This window comes from Mangifera indica, chromosome 13 (assembly GCF_011075055.1).
Source record: "Mangifera indica cultivar Alphonso chromosome 13, CATAS_Mindica_2.1, whole genome shotgun sequence".
Classification (NCBI taxonomy): domain Eukaryota; kingdom Viridiplantae; phylum Streptophyta; class Magnoliopsida; order Sapindales; family Anacardiaceae; genus Mangifera; species Mangifera indica.
In genome coordinates this window covers 4,920,015-4,940,784 of record NC_058149.1, presented here as the reverse complement: position 1 = coordinate 4,940,784, position 20,770 = coordinate 4,920,015, and the positions used below count along the sequence as shown (strand labels likewise).

At 34.4% G+C, this 20,770-nt stretch overlaps 2 protein-coding genes across 3 annotated transcripts; both read right to left on the bottom strand.

Moving 5' to 3' along the window:
* Positions 1–1,447: 1,447 nt before the first annotated feature.
* Positions 1,448–4,308, bottom strand: LOC123194121 (immediate early response 3-interacting protein 1-like). Its single transcript, XM_044607280.1, has 3 exons — positions 4,079–4,308; positions 2,635–2,882; positions 1,448–1,748 (listed from the first exon to the last, which is right to left on the bottom strand). The coding sequence occupies exon 2, from the start codon at positions 2,877–2,879 to the stop codon at positions 2,646–2,648; it is 234 nt and encodes a 77-aa protein (XP_044463215.1). The 5' UTR covers positions 2,880–2,882; positions 4,079–4,308; the 3' UTR covers positions 1,448–1,748; positions 2,635–2,645.
* A 1,394-nt stretch (positions 4,309–5,702) lies between these two features.
* LOC123194381 lies at positions 5,703–12,223 on the bottom strand. Of its 2 annotated transcripts, none has more exons than XM_044607571.1 (2): positions 9,723–9,851; positions 5,703–6,174 (listed from the first exon to the last, which is right to left on the bottom strand). In XM_044607571.1, the coding sequence occupies exons 1-2, from the start codon at positions 9,805–9,807 to the stop codon at positions 5,900–5,902; spliced, it is 360 nt and encodes a 119-aa protein (XP_044463506.1). In that variant the 5' UTR covers positions 9,808–9,851; the 3' UTR covers positions 5,703–5,899. The 2 variants fall into 2 exon arrangements, 1 of the variants encoding a protein (XP_044463506.1); XR_006497262.1 differs by lacking the exon at positions 9,723–9,851 and adding an exon at positions 11,566–12,223.
* Positions 12,224–20,770: the final 8,547 nt, after the last annotated feature.

Sequence of the window (20,770 nt, the reverse complement as noted above, 5' to 3'; positions counted from 1 at the left end):
GACTCAAAACGAAATAAATGAAATGTCTTTAATACCTTATTCAAGTACGGTTGGAAATCTCATATACGCGATGATGTGTACTCGCCCTGATATTTGCTTTGCTGTCGAGTTGGTTAGTCGATATCAATCGAATCTAGGAAAGGAAAACTAGAAGACTGTCAAAAAGATATTGAGATATCTGAAAGACACCATGGATTACTATTTATGCTATCAAGGATCAGATTTACGTATCGTTGGCTATTTGGATGCTAAATGGGGTGGTGATTTAGATCAATGCAAATCAATTTATGGTTATGCTTTCTTACTCCAAAAATGTGTCATATCTCAGAGCAGTAAGAAACAGACATGTATAGCCTTATCCACAATGGAAACAGAATTTGTCAGTACTCAGAAGTGGATGGGTGCATATAGCATTGCTCTAATTCTGGTTCAAATAAGACACTAAAAGATAATTTAATGCCAATTTGCTAGCATTTCTGAATAATTTTGCATCTGAAGTTTGCTTTTATCAGCGTGAAGCCATGGTTTCCATTTAAGTCATTTTGGTAGATGGGGATTTAAGTTAAAACTCCCAAAAAGAAATGTATTATTTATTCGCACAAAACCAAAGTGTTTCATTCTTTCACTTCTTTCTTTCTTTGTTCTATATTCTCATTTTACCCTTTCAAATGCTTACTTATTTTCGAGTGAATTTTCCTTATCTGGTTTCTTATCAACAGAATGACACGTAAAATTTTTAATTCTAGTTTTATTTTTTAAGAAATTATATTTCTTTCATCTTTTTTCCAACTGCTCATCAATAAAGGCCTTTATCTGTAATTAGGTAGAAAATTAACACATGAACAACCAACTTGTATATATAGCATTAACGTGAAAGAATATATTTATACAAATTTACCAACACAAAAAAGTTAAAAGTGACACATCATATGCCATGTCAATTGTGCCTATTGAATACCTACTACTTTTCTATGAAGCACTTTGCAAGCCATGGCAAGAAATTATGATGAAAAATAGGCATTAAGAGACATAGATAACATTAACAATGCCAATTCTTATACAACAACACATTAATATATACAAGTAAGTTTGAAACAAGGGCATTAAATGACATCATTGAAGCAACAGAAGAAGATATTGACCCATCATTAGAACAACACAAGTGAAGATAGCCTTCTCTGTATCATTAAAACAACACAAGAACATATTGACCCATCATAGCCACAAATGAAGATAAATCTTTGCAGTCAGGCATAACTTCAAATGGCATCGATTCTGATAGCATAAATGATACACTATGCAACAGAGACATCTTTCTGCTGCAGAAAGTCGGAATGATTCAACAATTAAAACATTTAAACGATCAATTAACACTGCTTATGCACAAAACAAAAGCATAGGCAAGGCTAGCATAAAAGGTCAGAAAAAGGTCTAGAGATCAAATTCATGGCACATAATATAGTGTTGCTAAATCAATAACACATGCAGTTGAACAACTTGGTACATATGAGTAATAGGGTGAAAAGACTATTTCAACACCATAACAAACAACTGAAATTTCTGGATTTCATGTCATTTTCATTCTCACACCCAAACAATGTTATTGAGGCTTAATATAACCCATAGTGGTTCATTATACAAAAAAATGTGTACATGGAAAGAATTTCTTGAATATTCAGAATGACATGCTTCTGCTTCTTTGCAGACCTTTTCAAGGTTCCCCTTTTTGCAATTTGATTCTGAAAGTCCTGCAAACAAAATACTCATCAAAAAAAAAAAAAAAAAACACTGAAATTGATTACAACAGCAAGAACTCTACATTGGTAATAAGTACTGAAACTCTGTAGCATGCAGACTACTAATACACAGGAGACAATGGAGAAGGCAAGAACTCAATCGGAAAGTGATAGCAGAAGCAACAATCAAGAATAAAGGCAGCATACCAAATTAACAAAAGAAAGAATTTTTTATGGAAAAATAATTGAAATCATTCATTTCTTCTAACCAGAGACAAACTCCTAATTGTTGTCTACTCTACAGTTCCTACAAAAGAAATCCACGGTTGGACATAAGAGGCAGAAAAGAGACTGACTGCCCATTTTTCGATACCATCTAAGCAACTGGTAGTTAAGTGTCATTAGATTGTTAATTCTTCACTCTAAGCCCAGTTTGGCAGTATATTTCATAAATAACCATAGAAGCAACAATTCCATATTCCAATAAGCTAAATGCCTACCACATCTTGCCCACCTAACAAACAATATTTGGCATAAAAATGCTTAATATAGAATTATGTCTTGCTTTCTCAGCTAATTTTAAATATTATTGCTCAAAAGCCTATGACATTTAAATATACTGTATAACATGATAAATCCTATTTAACTTTCCCAGCCAACAAACCACTGGCTATTCATCTATTGTCAAAACATCTTTATCACTCCAATAGCAACTTGATGGAATTTTTTCAGCTCAAATTTAACAAGTGTATGAACACAAAAATAAATCCCAGCCTAAAGGAAGGAGGTGGACTAACCACGATCAATTTCACATTTTAAAATGGTGGAAACGGTAGATAATAAAACACAGGTAGGCATTGGACATAGACAAAATTATATGTGCCTACAATGATCTTACCTTGTGAAGCATCACCCAGATACCAATTTTACAACAATACAGATTGCATTGAGGAGTATAAGAGGAACTCTCAAATACTGGGTTGCATAAATGAGACCTATGATCTGTCCCTTTAATGACTTTGTCTGCCCCACAGAAAATTCTGAGAAACTCCATCCTCTAGGTGCAAGGAAACGGTCTTCATTTATTATTGCTAATGCATTTGCAAGAAGTAGAAAACCCTCCAGCAGTGTCCAAAAACCCATTTCCTGTAGATTCATATCTTACCAAATTAGCATAATATTCAATCGCCTTTACCACTAAGTCCCTACTATAAGCAAAACAGTACCAAAGTGAAAATATAAATTACTGTACATACTATGCTTTCATAGTAGAAACCAATAGAGTCTCAGCAATATATCAAAATAATATATATACACACACATGCATTCCTTTCCAGGATACAACTATCTGAAAAGCTCATGGGATACTGAAGATATAATGACCAATTAGATGCCACTAGCGAGGAGTCAGGCCCACTCTTTTCTACCCAAGTCCAGCTATAGGACTTAATAATAAATCATTTGAGAAAGTACAAAAAGTGACTATATAAATCAAAGGATTAGTTCTTTAATCAGATATTTTGCAGTTGAAGTACATAAGGCATTTGAGAATCCATCTGTACATACCACCTGCTAAAATGAAAATCATGAATACGTCATAATTAGGGCACAAACTTCAGGTGAATGTTAAGGTAAACAAGTAGATGAATCATAGGAAGGGTGTCAGATGCAAGCTATAGATGCCAGAATCTATCCACACACATAGACGGTGTGTCATAGACTAGTCCATGTAGCTGTAAAGCATGTAGATTAATAATGAGAGCACAGACGGCCATTCAACTGTGCTAAATTTTTAACGCCCCCACTTCAATTCCTACCCTGAACTGCCACTAAATGAGCTTTGCTGTGGCTATCAGATATGGTCTCGACGATGCCTAAAATATAAATAAAATGAACCAACTAAAATCGAAAAATTGAGCAAAACTGAAGCTTCTATTTCCAACCCCTATTCCACGAAAAATGGCATCCCACGCCAAAAATGATACAAACAAAACGCCAATAGCAGTGTGATCACGCAACAAAAACGAATAAATAAAAGAATCCAAGTTCTAGCCCTAATTTATAGCTTGACAGCAAAATCTTACAACTCTTTCATATCAAAATTCTACGGGAAATAAATTACGATTTGACAAAAAAAAAATGAAACCCATCTCACAAAAACTTTGAAGGTTCTACACCGTATAATCTACCAATTCGATCATTAATACTTAAAAACAAACGAGAACTTCATATTTTTCTCAGAAATAATCTATTATATTCTATAGATTCGGTATCAATCTCCGGAATACAGAACGTCAATAAAAAAATTAGTGATATTGCTTAATATTAATTATGAAACTTACTTTTTACTTCAATGGCGGCGAAAGAGAAAGCTTCAAAAGGTCGCGATGTATTCGTGAGAGGAATTTGCAGAAAAAGCTTCTTATCTAAAGAGAAATTTGGCAACTTAGCGATTACAAAATCGTGAGAGTTCTGACTTGCTGAGTGATCGATCAAGAGAGTCCCCACGTGAAAATATTTTCGAAGATCTTCATTTTTCACTTAGTTGCCTAAAATAAAATGCATTTTTTACTCAGTTTCCTAAAATAAAAAACATTTTTTAAAATTATGTTATATATTTTTTAATTTTTTTTGGCCGAAGTATATGTCCCCCCTAAGGTATGCTCTAATCTATTTCACCCATTAACTTTGAAAATATCAAACATCACCAATAGACGGTTAAAATTAACGAAACTTTAACTCTTGAAAATTTTTGGTGCATTTCCATCAAGACAATGCAACAACACACAAACTCAATTATGAAAATTACTATTTATTTAACACAACAACAATATGTCTTCCAATTTTAACCAATCAAAATGAGCTTCAAATCATGCAAATTATATATTATTGGAAAAAACATTCAAAAAGCTTTCTAACGGTATATAATGTCAACCACAACTCAATCAACAAGGTATTCAAAACTAGCTTCAAAGTTTACTGGTAAAAACTAGAAATTACAAAATCACACATGTAAATAGTAACATGAGGAAAACAACACATATTCAAGGCTTCACACTTTGGATTTCAAGGGTAACAAGAAAAATAACCAAGGTATAAAGGAAATTTCACCAACCTTGGGGTCTTCCACCAAGAATGAATTGGATAAAGGAAAATGAAGAAACCCAACAAAGCTTTGCTTCAAACTTTGATTACATCAAATTGTCTAAACTCTTACAAAAACACGACCACTTTTTATATAGGGAAGAAGTGGCAGCAAAATAGACTTTCCAATACAAAATCTATTAATTTTTTAATACAAAAATCCCTTGAATTAAGCTAAGTCATATCTCTTAGTTGCTAAAAACAAAAAGTGAGTAGTCTTTTCCCTAAATCTAAGAACCGTGTCTCCTATCTTTGCAACTAAATTTTTATCTAGTTCTTAGCCAACTAAATACATAAGTTTGAGTTAAAATGGGCTTCAAAAGAGTCTTGAGTGGATGGGGCTTGGAAAGGCACCATGTGAAGCTTATTTTTAGGCTGAAAAAGCAAACTACTCAAAGGATTCTTGAGTCCAACTAATGAGGTTATGCCCAAAAGTGAAGTTAGGCCAAAATTGAAGGTGCAATGCTTCATTTGGCTTGCGATTTGCTAGAACTTTATTCTTGATAAAGAACCTGCTAGGCGACCTGCCTTAGGAACCCTTGAATCAATCCGTTATGCACAGCCCAGAAAAGCTAAAATACAAGTGAGATCAATCAGATTAGAACCCTAAGGAAACTAAATCCTTAAAACCCCAATCTTAAGACATCACAAAGGTTGATCACTCCTTTGATAAGTCAAGATGATTCATTCTTCCAAGAACACAAGGAAACAAAGTAAAGTTTGTTGAAAATACCTCAAAATTATTAATGATATGTCTATTTTTGTTTTTCATAGTTGTAGCCTTTATATAGGCATGTAATCATCATAATCCTATGCATAAAAGTCAAAGTAAAAACCCTAGCTAATATATCAAGACATGGGCCAACCTACAAGCCCAAATAAACCCAAAAAGTTAAGTCTTTTACATGTATATTTAGCCTTAACTTAAAATCTAACAACCCAAAACACCTAATCATTTAATTTAAGCCTTTCTTTAGTTTGGGCCATATGACCCGGAATTATATCATGGACTCTAAGCTTTATTCTGCAAGTTCTAAGCCTTGTCCATTATCTTGCACATAAAGATAAGTGATTATCCTTGGTGTAGCATTGGAAACTTCTAGAACAACCTCTTTGTCATGCATCTCCATGATTAAGCCTTGTAAAACCTCTTTCATCTTATTTGTCCTTGCTCTAGTCATTGGACCACCAATTCCTTGCAAAGGATCTTGGGAATACTTGTTTTGCTGCCCTTGATCAACACCTTGATCTTCATCATTCCCCCTCTCCTCGAAAGGATTCGTCTTCGAATCACCTACATCAAACAAAGATAAGTCAGCAATATTAAAAGTAGTACTAACATTACCATAAGTGTTTGGCAAATCTAGTTTATAGGCATTGTCATTAATCTTTTCCAAGACTTTAAAAGGTCCATCTCTTCTAGGCTGCAATTTGGACTTTCTTTGTGGGGGAAAGTGTTCTTTCCTCATATGCACCCACACCCAATCACTAGGTTTAAAGACAACCTTCACACACCCCTTATTAGCTTGTATTGCATTTTGCTTATTCTTCCTTTCAATGTTAGCACGAACCTTGGCATGTAAATCCTTCACAAAGTCTGCCTTTTTCTTACCATCAATATTAGCACGTTCATTAGTAGGCAAAGGTAAAATATCCGAAGGAGTTAAAAGATTAAAGCCATAAACAACTTCAAAAGGTGAAAATGAAGCAGTAAAATGAACAGATCTATTATAAGCAAATTCAACATGTGGTAAACACCTCTCTCATTGCCTTAAGTTCTTTTGAATGATAGCACGTAACAAAGTAGTGAGTGTCCTATTAACTATTTCAGTTTGTCTATCCGTTTGAGGATGTGCAACAGTAGAAAATAAGAGTTTAGTTCCCAATTAAATCCATAAAGTGCGCTAAAAATGACTTAACAACTTAACATCTCTGTCACTAACAATGGTTCTTGGTAGACCATGCAAACGAACCACTTCCTTAAAGAACAAATCAGCAATATGTGTTGCATCATTGGTTTTAGAACATGCAATAAAATGAGCCATTTTACTAAACCTATCAACAACTATAAATATGTTATCCTTACCACTTTGAGACCTGGGTAATCCTAAGAAAAATCCATAGAAATATCAATCCAAGGTTGGTTAGGTACAGGTAAAAAGGTATACAAGCTATGCGGTTTGACCTTTGATTTTGCTTGCTTACATGTAATGCACTTATCACAAACAGATTGCACATCATGTTTCATATTAGGCCAATAAAAATGCTCACATAATATATCTAGAGTTTTTGCACACCAAAGTGACCCATCAACCCACCTCCGTGAGTTTCCCTAACAAGTAACTCACGAATAGAACAAATAGGCACACATAATTTATCTCTCCTAAATAGAAATCCTTCATGCCTATAAAAATCACCAAATGCACACTTAGCACATGCATTCCATACTTAGCCAAAATCAGAATTATTAGTATATAAGTCCTTAAGTAATTCAAAACCAAGTAACTTAGTTTGCAAAGAAGTAAGTAATGCGTACCTCATAGACAATGCATCGACAACAACGTTTTCCTTTCCATGTTTGTACTTGATCACATAAGGAAACGTTTCGATGAACTCTAGCCACTTAGCATGTCTTTTGTTAAGCTTACCTTGGGATTTCAAGAACTTTAAGCTCTTATGATAAAAAAGAATGATGAATTCCCTTGGCCACAAATAATGTTGCCATGTTTGAAGAGCTCTTACCAATGCATAAAGTTCCTTGTCATAAGTGGGAAAATTCAAGGCTGCCCCACTTAGCTTTTCACTAAAGTAAGCAATTGGTTTGGAATCTTGCATCAAAACAACCCCTATTCCTATTCCAGATGTGTCACATTCTACCTCAAAAATTTTATCAAAGTTAGACAAACATAACAAAGGTACACTAGTAAGCTTTTCTTTCAAGGTACTGAAAGCCTGATCATGCACATCTTCCCACTTAAAAACAACATTCTTTTTAACAAGTTCATTCAAAGGTGCAACAATAAAACTAAATTTCTTAACAAACCTTCGATAAAAACTTGCTAAACCATGAAAACTTCTTACCTTGTTCACGTTCTTAGGTGTAGGCCAGTCCTTTATCACCTTTACCTTCTCTTCATCCACACTAATACCTTGCGAACTAACAACATAACCAAGAAATACAACGAATTCCATGCAAAATGTACACTTTTTGAGATTAGCATACAATCGGTTCTCTCTTAACACACTAAAAACAACATGCAAGTGTTTCACATGTTCACCCAAATTCTTGCTATAAACTAAAATATCATCAAAATAAACTACTACAAATTTACCTATGAAAGCACGCAAGATATGATTCATTAACCTCATGAATGTACTAGGTGCATTAGTTAAACCAAAAGGCATTACTAACCACTCATACAATCCATATTTAGTTTTAAATGCGGTTTTTCATTCATCTCCCTCTTTCATGCGAATTTGATAGTAGCCACTTTTTAAATCAATTTTTGAAAACACATACGAACCATGCAACTCATTAAGCATATCATCTAATCTAGGGATAGGGTGTCTATACTTTACTGTGATCTTATTGATGGCTTGGCAATCCACACACATGCGCCATGTTCTATTTTTCTTTGGGACTAGAATGATAGGAACTGAGCATAGGCTAAGACTCTCTCTGACAAATCCCTTTTCCACCAACTCATCCACTTGCCTTTGAATCTCCTTTGTCTCCTTAGGATTAGTTCTATAGGCAAGTCGATTTGACGCTCAATACCTCTTAAATGAGGTAATCCATAGGGAATCTCTTCGAGAAACAAGTCTTCAAACTCCTACAATAATGAAATAACCACACTAGGCAAAGGGGGGTTAAGGTCATTAGTAAGAAAATAAACATCTTTGTACATAAGTACAAGTAGTTGTTGCCTTGCAATCATATCACTCTTAACCTCACTTTTTCGGCAAACACACTCACTTTCTTACTTTTCTCTCCTTTTTGCACACCTTTCTCTTTAGCTTTTCTCTCGGCCTCACTCTTTTCACTTGAATTTTTCCTCTCGGCCTCACTTCCTTTCTTTTCTTTTAACCTCTCACTCTCTTTCTTTTTCTTTTCCTCTTGTCCTCTTATTTGTTCTTCTTTCATTTTGCACTCTCTTGCTATCTTAATATGATCCTTATATGCTTCAAAAGTTTTGAGAGGAGTCAATATAATAATTCGATTATTAAATTCAAAAAAGTATCTATTCTTGTAGCCATCATGAGTAACCTTCCTATCAAACTTCCATGGTCAGCCAAAAAGTATATGACCAACGTGCATTGGTGCCACATCACAAAGAGCCTCGTCCTTATACTTGCCAATAGAGAAGACAACTAAAACTTGCTTGGTTACTCTAATTTCTCCATACTCATTCAACCATTGCAACTTATACGGCTTAAGATGCTTGAAGGTTTCCAGATTGAGCTTATCTACCAACAAAGTACTAGCAACATTAGTAAAACTTCCACTATCAATAATCATGCTACATACCTTGTCTTTAACATGGCATCTAGTATGGAAAATGTGCTCATGTTGCTTCTTATCATTATTATCCTTAGGCTGAATATTTAGTGTGCGCCTTGCAACCAACATATCTCCATGAACAGATTCTTCAACATCAACATCAGAATAATCCTCTAATGGTGGCATGCCATTATCACTTGAACTAACACTTTTTATGTCACCATTCTCCAACATGATCATAGCTCTTTTATTTGGACATTGAGATGCAATATGTCTATGCCCTTGACACCTAAAGCACTTAATATCACGAGATTTAGAAGAAGATTTGGTTTCGATTTTACCTTTAGAAACAACAACTGAATCCTTTGGCTTTGCATCTTCTTTTGGCCTTGAGGCTGATTGGTGTCTTTCCAAGTTGTTTTCCATGTAAAACTAGAGGCTGAACCAGATTTGGACCCTTTGGTCTTAATTTGTTTCTCTACCTTGATAGCCTTGTGCAATAACTCCTCAATCTCCAAATAGTATTGCAAATCCACCACATCGACAATCTCTTTATTCAAGCCACTAATAAACCTTGCCATGATAGCCTCTCGATCTTCCTCTATATTAGCTCTAATCATAACTATCTCCATCCCCTTGTGATAGTCTTCCACACTTATGGACCCTCGAACCAGCCCTTACAATTCCTATGCAAGTCTCTGTAGTAGTGGCTAGGTATAAATCTTTTGCGCATTACCAATTTCATCTCTTCCCATGAATGAATTGGCCTCTCACCATTCCTTATCCTATTTATCACTAATTGGTCCCACCAAATACTTGCATAATCGATGAATTCCACAGTTGCCAGCTTTACTTTCTTCTCCTCGGAATAATTATGGCAATCGAATACATGTTCAACCTTTTTTTCCCATTCCAAATAAAGCTCAGGATCATTCTTCCCTTGAAATGCTGGAATTTTCATTTTTATGCTGCCCAAATTGTTATCTCTTTTGGAAACAACCTTCTTGCCTTTTCTTGAGCCTAATTCTTCATAATCTGATTCTTCCTCTTCTTCTTCTTTAATCACATGTCTCCTAGAAGATTTGGATCTGCTAGGTGATTGTAAATCATCCAGCTTTGCATTTATTAGCTTAAATTGCTCAGTAACAGCTTTAATCCAAAACTTCATGTCCGTATTGTGTTGTTCTCCTTCACTACTCATGTTTACAACCTGCAAAGCACGTTAGTAATTAAAAGAAATTTGTCCCTCACACACTCCCTCACGTATTTGCACTCAAACCAGATTGTTATCGCTCATGTTTCACTCTGTTTTCGATGATGATCTCACCACTCTCTCCTTTTTTTTTTCACTTAAGCCAACCCCCTTTATGTTCTTAAAAGAATCAAGATCAACAAATCACAAGGAGCAATCAGTTAGATGGTGACAAGTCTCAAAATTAGAACTTTAAAAACTTAGTTGAGGCAAATGGCAAATAAAATAAAAAAAATTGATTAACGGAGCCAAGAAAATAAGAAAACTTCAAAAAGAAGTAAAAGACATGTAAAGGAAATCACTAAAACGCAAGGACTTAAGGAGTAGAGCAAAATGAAGCAAAAATAATTTTATATATGCACAATTGAACCGGAATAGGCTAAGTAGATTATAGAACACGAAATTGAAATAACTGAGACACAAGAATTCCTTATTTGATGATGATTAGGACTAATTAATGTAGTAGGACAGCTGTTATATAATTTAGGAAAAGAATTCCTAGCGCAAAAGGAATTCACAGCTTGCTTTGAATTAGTCAACTAGCCAAATCCAAAAAAAGAAAGAAAGAATTCAAATAGGAATGCGAAACTTATAATTTTAAGATATCCTCTTGATGTTGGAAAAGAATTAAAGTCAGAGTGCAATTGTACCAATAGATGGCAAGAATCAAGATGCACTGCTCAACTCAAACACAACTTATTCTTTTTTTTTTTTCTTTTTTTTGGTTCTTTTTTTTTTAATTCTGATTTTTTTCTCTTTTCTTTTTGTTTTTTTTAAATATCTAATCAAATCAAACACAAACAAAATTAATACGACTTTAAGATCAGGAAGCTGATTAGCACAGACAAGAAGAACTAAGCAAAAAGGAACATAAGGAATGAATAAGGCACAAAGAAAAGTACTAAACAAAGATAGATAAAAGAGACGTAAACCTGTTTCTAGAACCAAGGCTCTGATACCAAATGATAAAGAACCCGCTGGGCGACCTACAACCCGTTAGACGACTTGCCCTAGGAACCCTTGAATCAATCCGTTATGCACACCCTAGAAAAGCTAGAAAACAAGTTGGATCAATCAGATTAGAACCCTAAGGAAACTAAATCCTTAAAACCCCAATCTTAAGATGCCATAAAGGTTGATCACTCCTTTGATAAGTCAAGATGATGCATTCTTCCAAGAACATAAGGAAACAAAGTAAAGTTTGCTGAAAATACCTCAAAATTATTAATGATATGTCTATTTTTGTTTTTCATAGTTGTAGCCTTTATATAGGCATGTAATCATCATAATCCTAGGCATAAAAGTCAAAGTAAAAACCCTAGCTAATATATCAAGACATGGGCCAACCTACAAGCCCAAATAAACCCAAGAAGTTAAGTATTTTACATGTATATTTAACCTTAACTTAAAATCTAACAACCCAAAACACCTAATCATTTAATTTAAGCCTTTCTTTAGCTTGGGCCATGCGGCCCAAAATTATATCATGGACTCCAAGCTTTATTCTTCAAGTTCTAAGCCTTGTCCATTATCTTGCACATAAAGATAAGTGATTATCCTTAGTGTAGCATTGGAAACTTTTAGAACAACCTCTTTGTCATGCATCTCCATGATTAAGCCTTGTAAAGCCTCTTTCATCTTCTTTGTCCTTGCTCTAGTCATTGGACCACTAATTCCTTGCAAAAGATCTTGGGAATACTAGCTTTATTGCACTTGATCAGCACCTTGATCTCTATCAATTCTTTTTGGCTTCAAAGGCTGCATGGAGACTTGAGGATGGCTTGGAACCCAAAAATGCCAATAAAGCCATGTATACATCAATTTTATTTATTTTTTCCTCCCTAAACCCTAAAAATTAATCATTTTCCCCATAGGCAAAGTTTTGAAAAATGTATCTCCCCTCTAAAGTTTAGTTTTCAAACTTCAACTTTATCTTTGACACCATTGCCGATAGTTTTTCCCTCTCGAAGTTTTCTCTCCCTCCAACGATCTCTCTCCTTTCAATTAGATCTTAGATCGACATTGAATCAAGTTGAGGAGACAAAGAGTTTCATTAGGAAGACGAAGCTCTTTGTCTTTCCAAACATCTTTTGGGAAGATGGTCGTCTTTCCAAACATCTTTGATCATCTTTCTAGACATCTTCTTCTAAGAAGATGATCATCTTTCCAGATAAAAACAAGATCTTCATCTTCGTCTAGGAAAATAAAGAGTTTTGTCTTCTCGACAAAGCTCTTTATCTCCCTGACTTGATTTGATGTTGATCCGTCATTCAACTAAGAGGAGAAAAATCATCGGAGGGAAAGACTATCAACAATGGCGTTGAAGATAACATTGGAGTTTGAAAACTAAACCTTATGGGGGGAATGTCCTTTTTTAAAACTTTGCCTATAGGGAAAATGGTTAGTTTTTAGGGTTTTGGGGAGAAAAGGAGATTACATTTTAATTTATTTTTAATATTACAAATAAAAATGACGATTTTACAATTAAAACTGACATACTTAACCTCCTATAGATGGGTGTTTGCGATTTTCAAAGTTAAGAGGTAGGACCTTGAGATTAGAGTTTACTTTAGATGGGAAATACTCCTTTGGCCTTTTTTTTTAATTAAATGGAAATAGCCAAGACCCTATCTGAATAATTGTTTTACTATTATTTCTAACTTTGGGAACCATGGTCTCTCAAACTTATTTCATCCATGTTTTTATTTAAAAATCAGTTTTAAAATAATGAAATCTTGCATTAAAAATCATTTTAATCCACTCCTAAAGGGTAGCTTGAGTGACAATAAAGAGGTATCTATGTATAAAAAAGTATGAATTTAAAATAAAAACCTTCTAATATGAAGCCAACTCATGCTTATCATTCAAGCCCTAACATTTCAAGTTTCACCAATACTATCTAAACCCATGCCTTATCCTTATACCATATAGCCCTTCAAATGTCAATGAGTCCAAACTACTTAATTAGGTGTAATTGGTGCATTTGCATCAAGACAATACAACAACACACAAACTCAATTTTGAAAATTACTATTTATTTGACACAATAACAATTTGTCTCTCAATTTTATCCAATCAAATGACGTCCAAATCCTGCAAATTATATATCATTGGAAAAAACATTCAAAGAGCTTTCTAATGGTATATAATGTCAACCACAACTCAATCAACAAGATATTCAAAACTAGCTTCAAAGTTTGCTGGCAAAAATTGGAAAATTGCAAAAACACACACTGTAAATAGTAATCCGAGGTATACAACACACATTCAAGTATTCACACTTTAGATTTCAAGGGAAACATAAAATGTAACCAACGTATAAAGGAAAGTTCCACCAACCTTGGGGTATTCCACCACCAATCTTCCACCAAGATTGATTGGATAAAGGAAATGAGATAAAAGCCAACAAAGCTTTTCTTCAAATTTTCATTCAAAATGCTAACCCAACCTTTTTACAAAGTATAGCCACATTTTATATAGGAAAGAAATGATGGCAAAATGGACTTTCCAATACAAAATCTATTAATTTTTTTATACAAAAATCCTTTGAATTAAATTAAGCCATGCATTCTAAACCAAACCCATACATAGTAATTAACTAAAGACAAAAGTGATTTGCTTTTTCCTTAACTTTAGGAATTATGTTTCCTAACTAAAACAACTAAATTCTAACTTAGTTCCAATGTAACTAACAACCAATTTTGGGCTTTTGGGCTTCTCAAAATGATGCTTGGACGTTTGGGCCATTGATAGACTTCTAAAATCACACTTTTGGATCAATTGGAGCAAGCTATTCACTTGGACCTTGGGTGCATGCAAATGAGACTATACCCAAAAGTGGTTTTGGGCCAAAATTGAATGTGCAATGCTTCATTTGGCTTGGGATTTGCTAGAACTTTATTCTTCTTGGCTTCAAAGGCTGCATGGAGACTTGAGGATGGCTTGGAACCCAAAAATGACAAAGGAGTTGCGTATACATCAGTAATATGATCATTTGGATCCAAGACTAGCATATAAGCACAATAGAGTTGCTTGCTTATTTAGTGGTGTTTTATTTAACCATGTATTAGCTTAATTGTGTGTTTAATTATGCTAAGCTCTATTATTGGTGTGTTAGCTCATCATGGGAAAGCTTAAGTGAAGTCAAATGAAGCATTAATGAAAAGAGACAAGGAAGACAAGTGGGTGGCTCAATGCTTCCCTTTTTGGCAAAGACAAGATTGACAATTCATTATGGCTCCTTGTCCTTTACCTCTTTTGGAAGTCTATAAATTGATATTTAATTTACTTGGGAATTCAAAATGTTTATCATTTTATTTGAATTCAAAAGTGTATTAATTTAATATATTTTGAAGCCTATATAAAGGCTTAATTGCTTCATGTAATATTTTAAGACTTGATGAATGAAAATTGCTTTTGAGCTTTCTTTAAAACTTTTTCCTTTATCATTTTTCTACTTTGGCTGGAGATAGGTGGTGGAGTTCCCTTGGCCGGTGGTTTGACCTTTGTGCCTTGGGTGGTTACTTCGTCATATGTCCTTATACTATTTTATTTACTACTTGTATGCTCACTTCCTAATGTGGCCGAATTTGACTAGTATTGTTGTTTGAAACTTTGTTAATTTACTTACCTAAAATTGAATGAGAACACTTGAATTAGAAATGCATCATTTGGTATAAGAGATCTTGGTTGCTTGAGGTGAGTTTTTATTTCCTTAATGTTCTTCTTTTACTCCAACCTCTTCTATACACACCTACTAAACACATCCCATACCTTACTACACACATTACACCAAACAAGACCACCAACCTTACAAGATCATCTCTAAACACTACCCATAACACTATCCCAAATGCAAACTAAAACTTTTTTTTTTTAGAATCAAATATCCCATTTGTATTTGTTGGACGGGTAAATCTAAGTATAGTTATTAGACCCACAATCACTACACAGGGTAAATCAAGGTTTTACAAGTGTGACAAAGACTCGAATCTAGACCCTCACCTTAGAAGTTCTAATGCTCTATCGATTTTGCTAATCTTTGGGGTTAAAAACTAAAACTTACTAACCCATGATCCTACCTTTCTACATTAAACAAACCAATAGGTCTCGTAGAAGTGAGTTATACTCTCTACCCCACCTTTGGCAATTTGGACACCAAAAATTGCAAGGAGAAATCCATGAACTTAAGGAGCAACTGGTCGAGGTTCTTTAAATTGTGAGAACCTTCACCCACAACCAAACTCAAAACCTACCACCTGAAGCCTAAACACCTACACCTCTGCCTCACCAACCATACCATCATTGAAGGCACCCTAGACAACCACCCCTACCCATATTCTATGAAGAGGAAATACTCATATCTAGTAAGTCAAGTGACAATGAGGGGACTAGAAGGAGGAGGAGACCCTAGATGATGACTAAGGCTTAAGAATTGACATTCTAGAGCTTGAAAGGAGCCTTAGTCTGAATGATTTTGTAGATTGGCTATATGTTATTGAATGTGTGTTTAAATATAAGGGGTATTCCATTAAGAAGAAATGTAAAGGGGCCATATTGAAATTCAAAGACTATGCTTCCTTATGGTGGGAAAATGTTAAAAAACAAAAAAGTAGGGAAAGAAAGGATAAAGTACGTTCCGAGGAAAAACTAAAAAAACTTCTTAAGAAAAGGTTTTTACTTGAAAATCATAGATAAGAACTTTACTTAAAACTTTATACACTTAAGCAAAGAGATGGTAGTGTAAAGGAGTATATTAGAGAGTTTGATAAGTTTATGAAGAGAAGTAAGATGCCTAAAAAGAATAAGCAAACCTAGCTTAGTTTCTTGGTGGATTGCGGTAAGACATAACCAATATGGTGGAGTTGTAGGCTTATTGCACTTTTAATGATGTGTGTAAGCTTGCAACTAAGGCTGAAAAACAAAGAAAGAACATGAGGGATTGGATACAAAGGCTTTCACTAAGGAGACCACATTTTCTAGAGGATGAACTTTATATTCCAAACCCAAAGTCACTTCCAAATACAAAGGTAAGAAAAAAATTATAGAACAACTAAAAGATAAGCCGAACCTATTGAGATCAAACCAACTAGGCAAAAAGTGTTTTCAGTGTCACGACTATAGACACTTCTAAGCCAATTGTCTGAATAAAGGGAATAACACACAAACAGATATAAGCCATTGAAGAAGACATCCAAGACATGGAGGAAAATCAAATGAAAATGAAAGGCATAGTGACTTGGCCGAAGATGAAAAGGAAGAAGAAGTGATTACAGAGGTGGATAATGCTAACATGTTGGTGCTTATGAGAGCTTTACATGTCCAAAATAGTCCTTATGCTGATTAAAAGCTCAATATCTTTCAAACAAGATCTACTATGAATGGCAAGATGTGCTCAATCATAATGGATAATAAAAGTTGTGTTAATATGGCTTTTACAACACTTATAGAGAGATTAAAATTACTATCTTCACTACATCCTCAATTGTACAAGTTACAATGGCTAAGTAATATGAATGATCGCTAAGTGACAAGACAAGTGCTTTTATCTCTCTATTGGCAAGTATTATATTGATCAAGTTTTGTGTGATATTATTCCCATGGATGCATGTCATGTGTTATTAGGGAAACCTTGATAATTTGATAAAAGTGTGAAACCTGATGGTAGAAATAATACATATTCATTTTAGTTCAAGGAGAAACTTATCACCCTAGCTCCTTTTTGTCATAGCCAACTTCATCAAACACCAAAATAGGTAGAAATTAAGAAGGATAACTTGTTCTTGAGTGGTGGCCAAATTGAGAAGACCTTCCTTAAACACAAACCAGTTTTTTCCTTACTTGTGGTAGAGAGAAAAAAAGAGAAAGAGGTGAGTGCACCTAGCCTTCTAGTCCCTAAGACATTCTTTTATAACATGGCTTACCATTAGGGAGAAGCTTATAACCAAACATAAACATATGAGGTTCAACATTCTTTCTCGTGATGTTTGTAGCTTATGTAACTAGGGGAGGGAAGATATTAATCATCTTTTCTTTAATTATATTGTTAGTCATGATATTTGGAGCTATGATTTGAGAATGTGTAAGTGTAGTTACGTGCCTCAAACCTAAAGGGATTTCATTATTCAATGTTTTTAAAGATGGAGGAAAGATAGTTTAAGGAATACCTTAAGCAAGCTTAGCCTTTGTGCAATAATTTTAATCATTTGGAACATGCAAAACTATGTTTATTTTGGCAAGGAAATGACTATAAGAAAGGAGAGAATTATGACAAAGACCAATGAAATGGTTAGAGAAAGAGCTTCTCTTTTGAGCAATGTCTAGAAGACATAAAAGAATGAAGAGTTAGCTAGTATTTGGGATTTCTTTTAGTGTATATTTTGTTAGTTATTGTTTGTTATTTTCTTTCCCCTCATAGTTTTCTTTGGTATCAAAAGGTTGGCTTTTTCCTTCGCTTTAACCTAAAGGCTTTTTTTTTTTTCCTATGGTAAACCTTTTGTATAACTCTTTTTTGGTTAGTGAAATTTAATTACCAAAAAAAAAACATTACTAAAGGAGTTTGGAGATGTCTTCCCTAATGACCTTCCACCCAATTTGCCACCAATTAGGGAAATTCAACACCACATTGATCTCATTCTCAAGGCTCAATTTCTAATAGTGCAACTTATAGATGTACCCCAACGTAGACTAAAGAGCTTTAAAGGCAAGTTAATGAGTTGATTTCAAAAGGCTTTATGAGGGAGAGTGTAACATTTGTAAATATGCTTAAGGTTATTTTAATCATTTTAGTATTTTTTTTCTTGTGTGAAGTTGTGCTCGAGAGACTTTTATGTTATTTATGGCATGCACAATCATGTATGAGAAGTACATACCCACGTATGATGTGGCGAAGATGGCAAAATGGTCTTTCCACAATTATGTGTTTTGATCATTTTTAGCCAGAATACACACTCATGTAAATGGGATACACGACTGTGTCTAGTCAGTAGATTTTGAATTCTTGAATAAGGATATGTTCTACGAGAAGCTTGCAATGTGGTTTTAATGTTTGATAACCAATGTACAAGCTTATGTATGTATGTTTAATTTGAAAATAAAAACAGTCGCAAAAGAGGTAGCACTCATTTTTCTCAAAATATTTCTAGCCAAACAAGAGAGAAAGGAAGATTGGAGAGTGCTAGAGTTATATTTCACTAGGAGAAAAGCTTTTGGTACTTGTTCGAGCCACGGAAAGACTAGTGTCATTGTTTTATCAAGGTAAGTAGTATAACTCCTTATGATGTTTAATGTATTAGGTGTTACTGATGGTTTCAAATTGAATGAAAACATGATTCTTGATAGTTTAGGTTAAATGTATATATATATGTTGATAATGGAAGTAAGGGTTGATTGAGTTTTAACATGATTGTGGTCCTATTTGTAGTTAGAATTTTTAGATCTAGGTTTAATAATGATTTCCTCTATGTATAGTTGTTTAATTTAATGATAATGGATTGTTTGGGTTGGTAGAAGGATAGAAAACTCACTGAAATTGGTATATTGATGAATAAGCTTTTGATGTATAGTGTAGAATGGGATAAACATATTGGGTATGTGTTGTGCCATGTTGATGATAGGTAATTCATTGATTCATGTGTGTAGCATGCAATAAGATTGTAAAGTAAGATGTGGTTATGAAATATATCTTTTTTCGAAGTGTTCTAGTAGTATTTAGAAGTGTGAAAAGTGTAAGAGACGTAGAATTTGAATTTTGGAAATTCTGGAATTTCGATGACACATGCTCGTGTGTCTAAGACACACACCTGTATGTATTTGGGAATATTCACCCACGTAAGTTGGGTAGACAAGGGTGTGAAATTAGGAATGGACACACGTTCGTGTGGTATAAAACACACAACTATGTGCTCTACCCTAAGGATACACTACCATGTGTTTTTGTCTTATGTCATGTAGATTGTGTAAAGGGTACACACCTATGTAGTTTTAGGGAAATTTGGAAACGTAATCTCTTGAAAGGGATTTAAAATGTATGAAGCTTTGCTATGAATATACGAATTAGAGAAATAACAAACCTACCCCTATGAGGGCTATTGATAAAAGAAAGTTAACAATAAGACCCGAATGAGAGTTGTTGATAATGAAAATATCATAAGGATAACAAGAGGACACAGTGGCTAGATGTACCCTATTTACAACTTAGCAGGTAGATACCAGCCCTTAGAGTTTCATAGGACAAACAACGATGTTATGTTAATAGATGATTGGCTAGAGGCCGTGGAGGAGGCAATTGAGCTATTTAAGATGTCAAACAAGGAAAAGATTCAATATGCTAGTTACTTGATGAGAGACTATACCAAGGTGTAGTGGAAAGCCTTTAGGGATGCTCAATAGAGTAATACTATAGCATAGGCTACTTTTAGAGAGGCCTTTGAGAGGGAGTTTTTGGGAGTTGATATGTAGTATGTTAAGACATAAAAGTACCTCAAACTAAGATAGAAGGATATGATAATCAAGGAGTTCTTTACTAAGCTGAACTCTTTAGCCTGATATGCCTCAAGTGTGGCTAGTATCGATAAGGGGAAGACAAAGATTTTTATCAATACGTTTAAAGTTGATATCATCAAAAACATGCTGATGGGAGATAACCCTCCTAAGTCCTATACTAAGGCAGTAGGTAGAGCTCAAAGATCATAAGCCATGAGATTGAGAATGGTTAGAAAGAGGAAAAAGATATAGATATGTTTCATTAACTTAGAGTCATGACCCATACGGGCCTAGGGCAACAGAGGCAATCAGGGTAAGAGGAGTTTCTAGTCCCAAGGTTATAGAAGAGGCTAGAAGAGTAAGAGGTCGAGGCGTAAAGACCCAGGTAAGAGGACCCATCAAGGTAGAAGGAGATCTCTATATGTTAGAGATACGATTGTAGACATACTGATGAGTGTGTAGTTGCTTAAAGGATTTGTTTCAAATACAGATAGTTAAGACACTTTGCTTGGGAGTGTATTACTGTAACACTAACCTAGACAAGGCAGATAATCATGGAAAAAGGACAGGTTAGGGTTTATACAATGGCCCAGACTTAGGTTGAGACCAACCTATCTATTGTGACTGGTTAGTTAATTTTTCACGTTTGTCCTT

Bases quoted from the DNA above. Each gene is read 5' to 3' on its own strand.
- LOC123194121 (XM_044607280.1), bottom strand. From the start codon at position 2,879: ATGGGTTTTTGGACACTGCTGGAGGGTTTTCTACTTCTTGCAAATGCA.
- LOC123194381 (XM_044607571.1), bottom strand. From the start codon at position 9,807: ATGGAAAACAACTTGGAAAGACACCAATCAGCCTCAAGGCCAAAAGAA. The intron at 6,175-9,722 runs GTAAAATCGAAA...TGTTTGATGTAG, and splicing joins TTCAGTTGTTGTTTCTAAAG to GTGATTCGAAGACGAATCCT.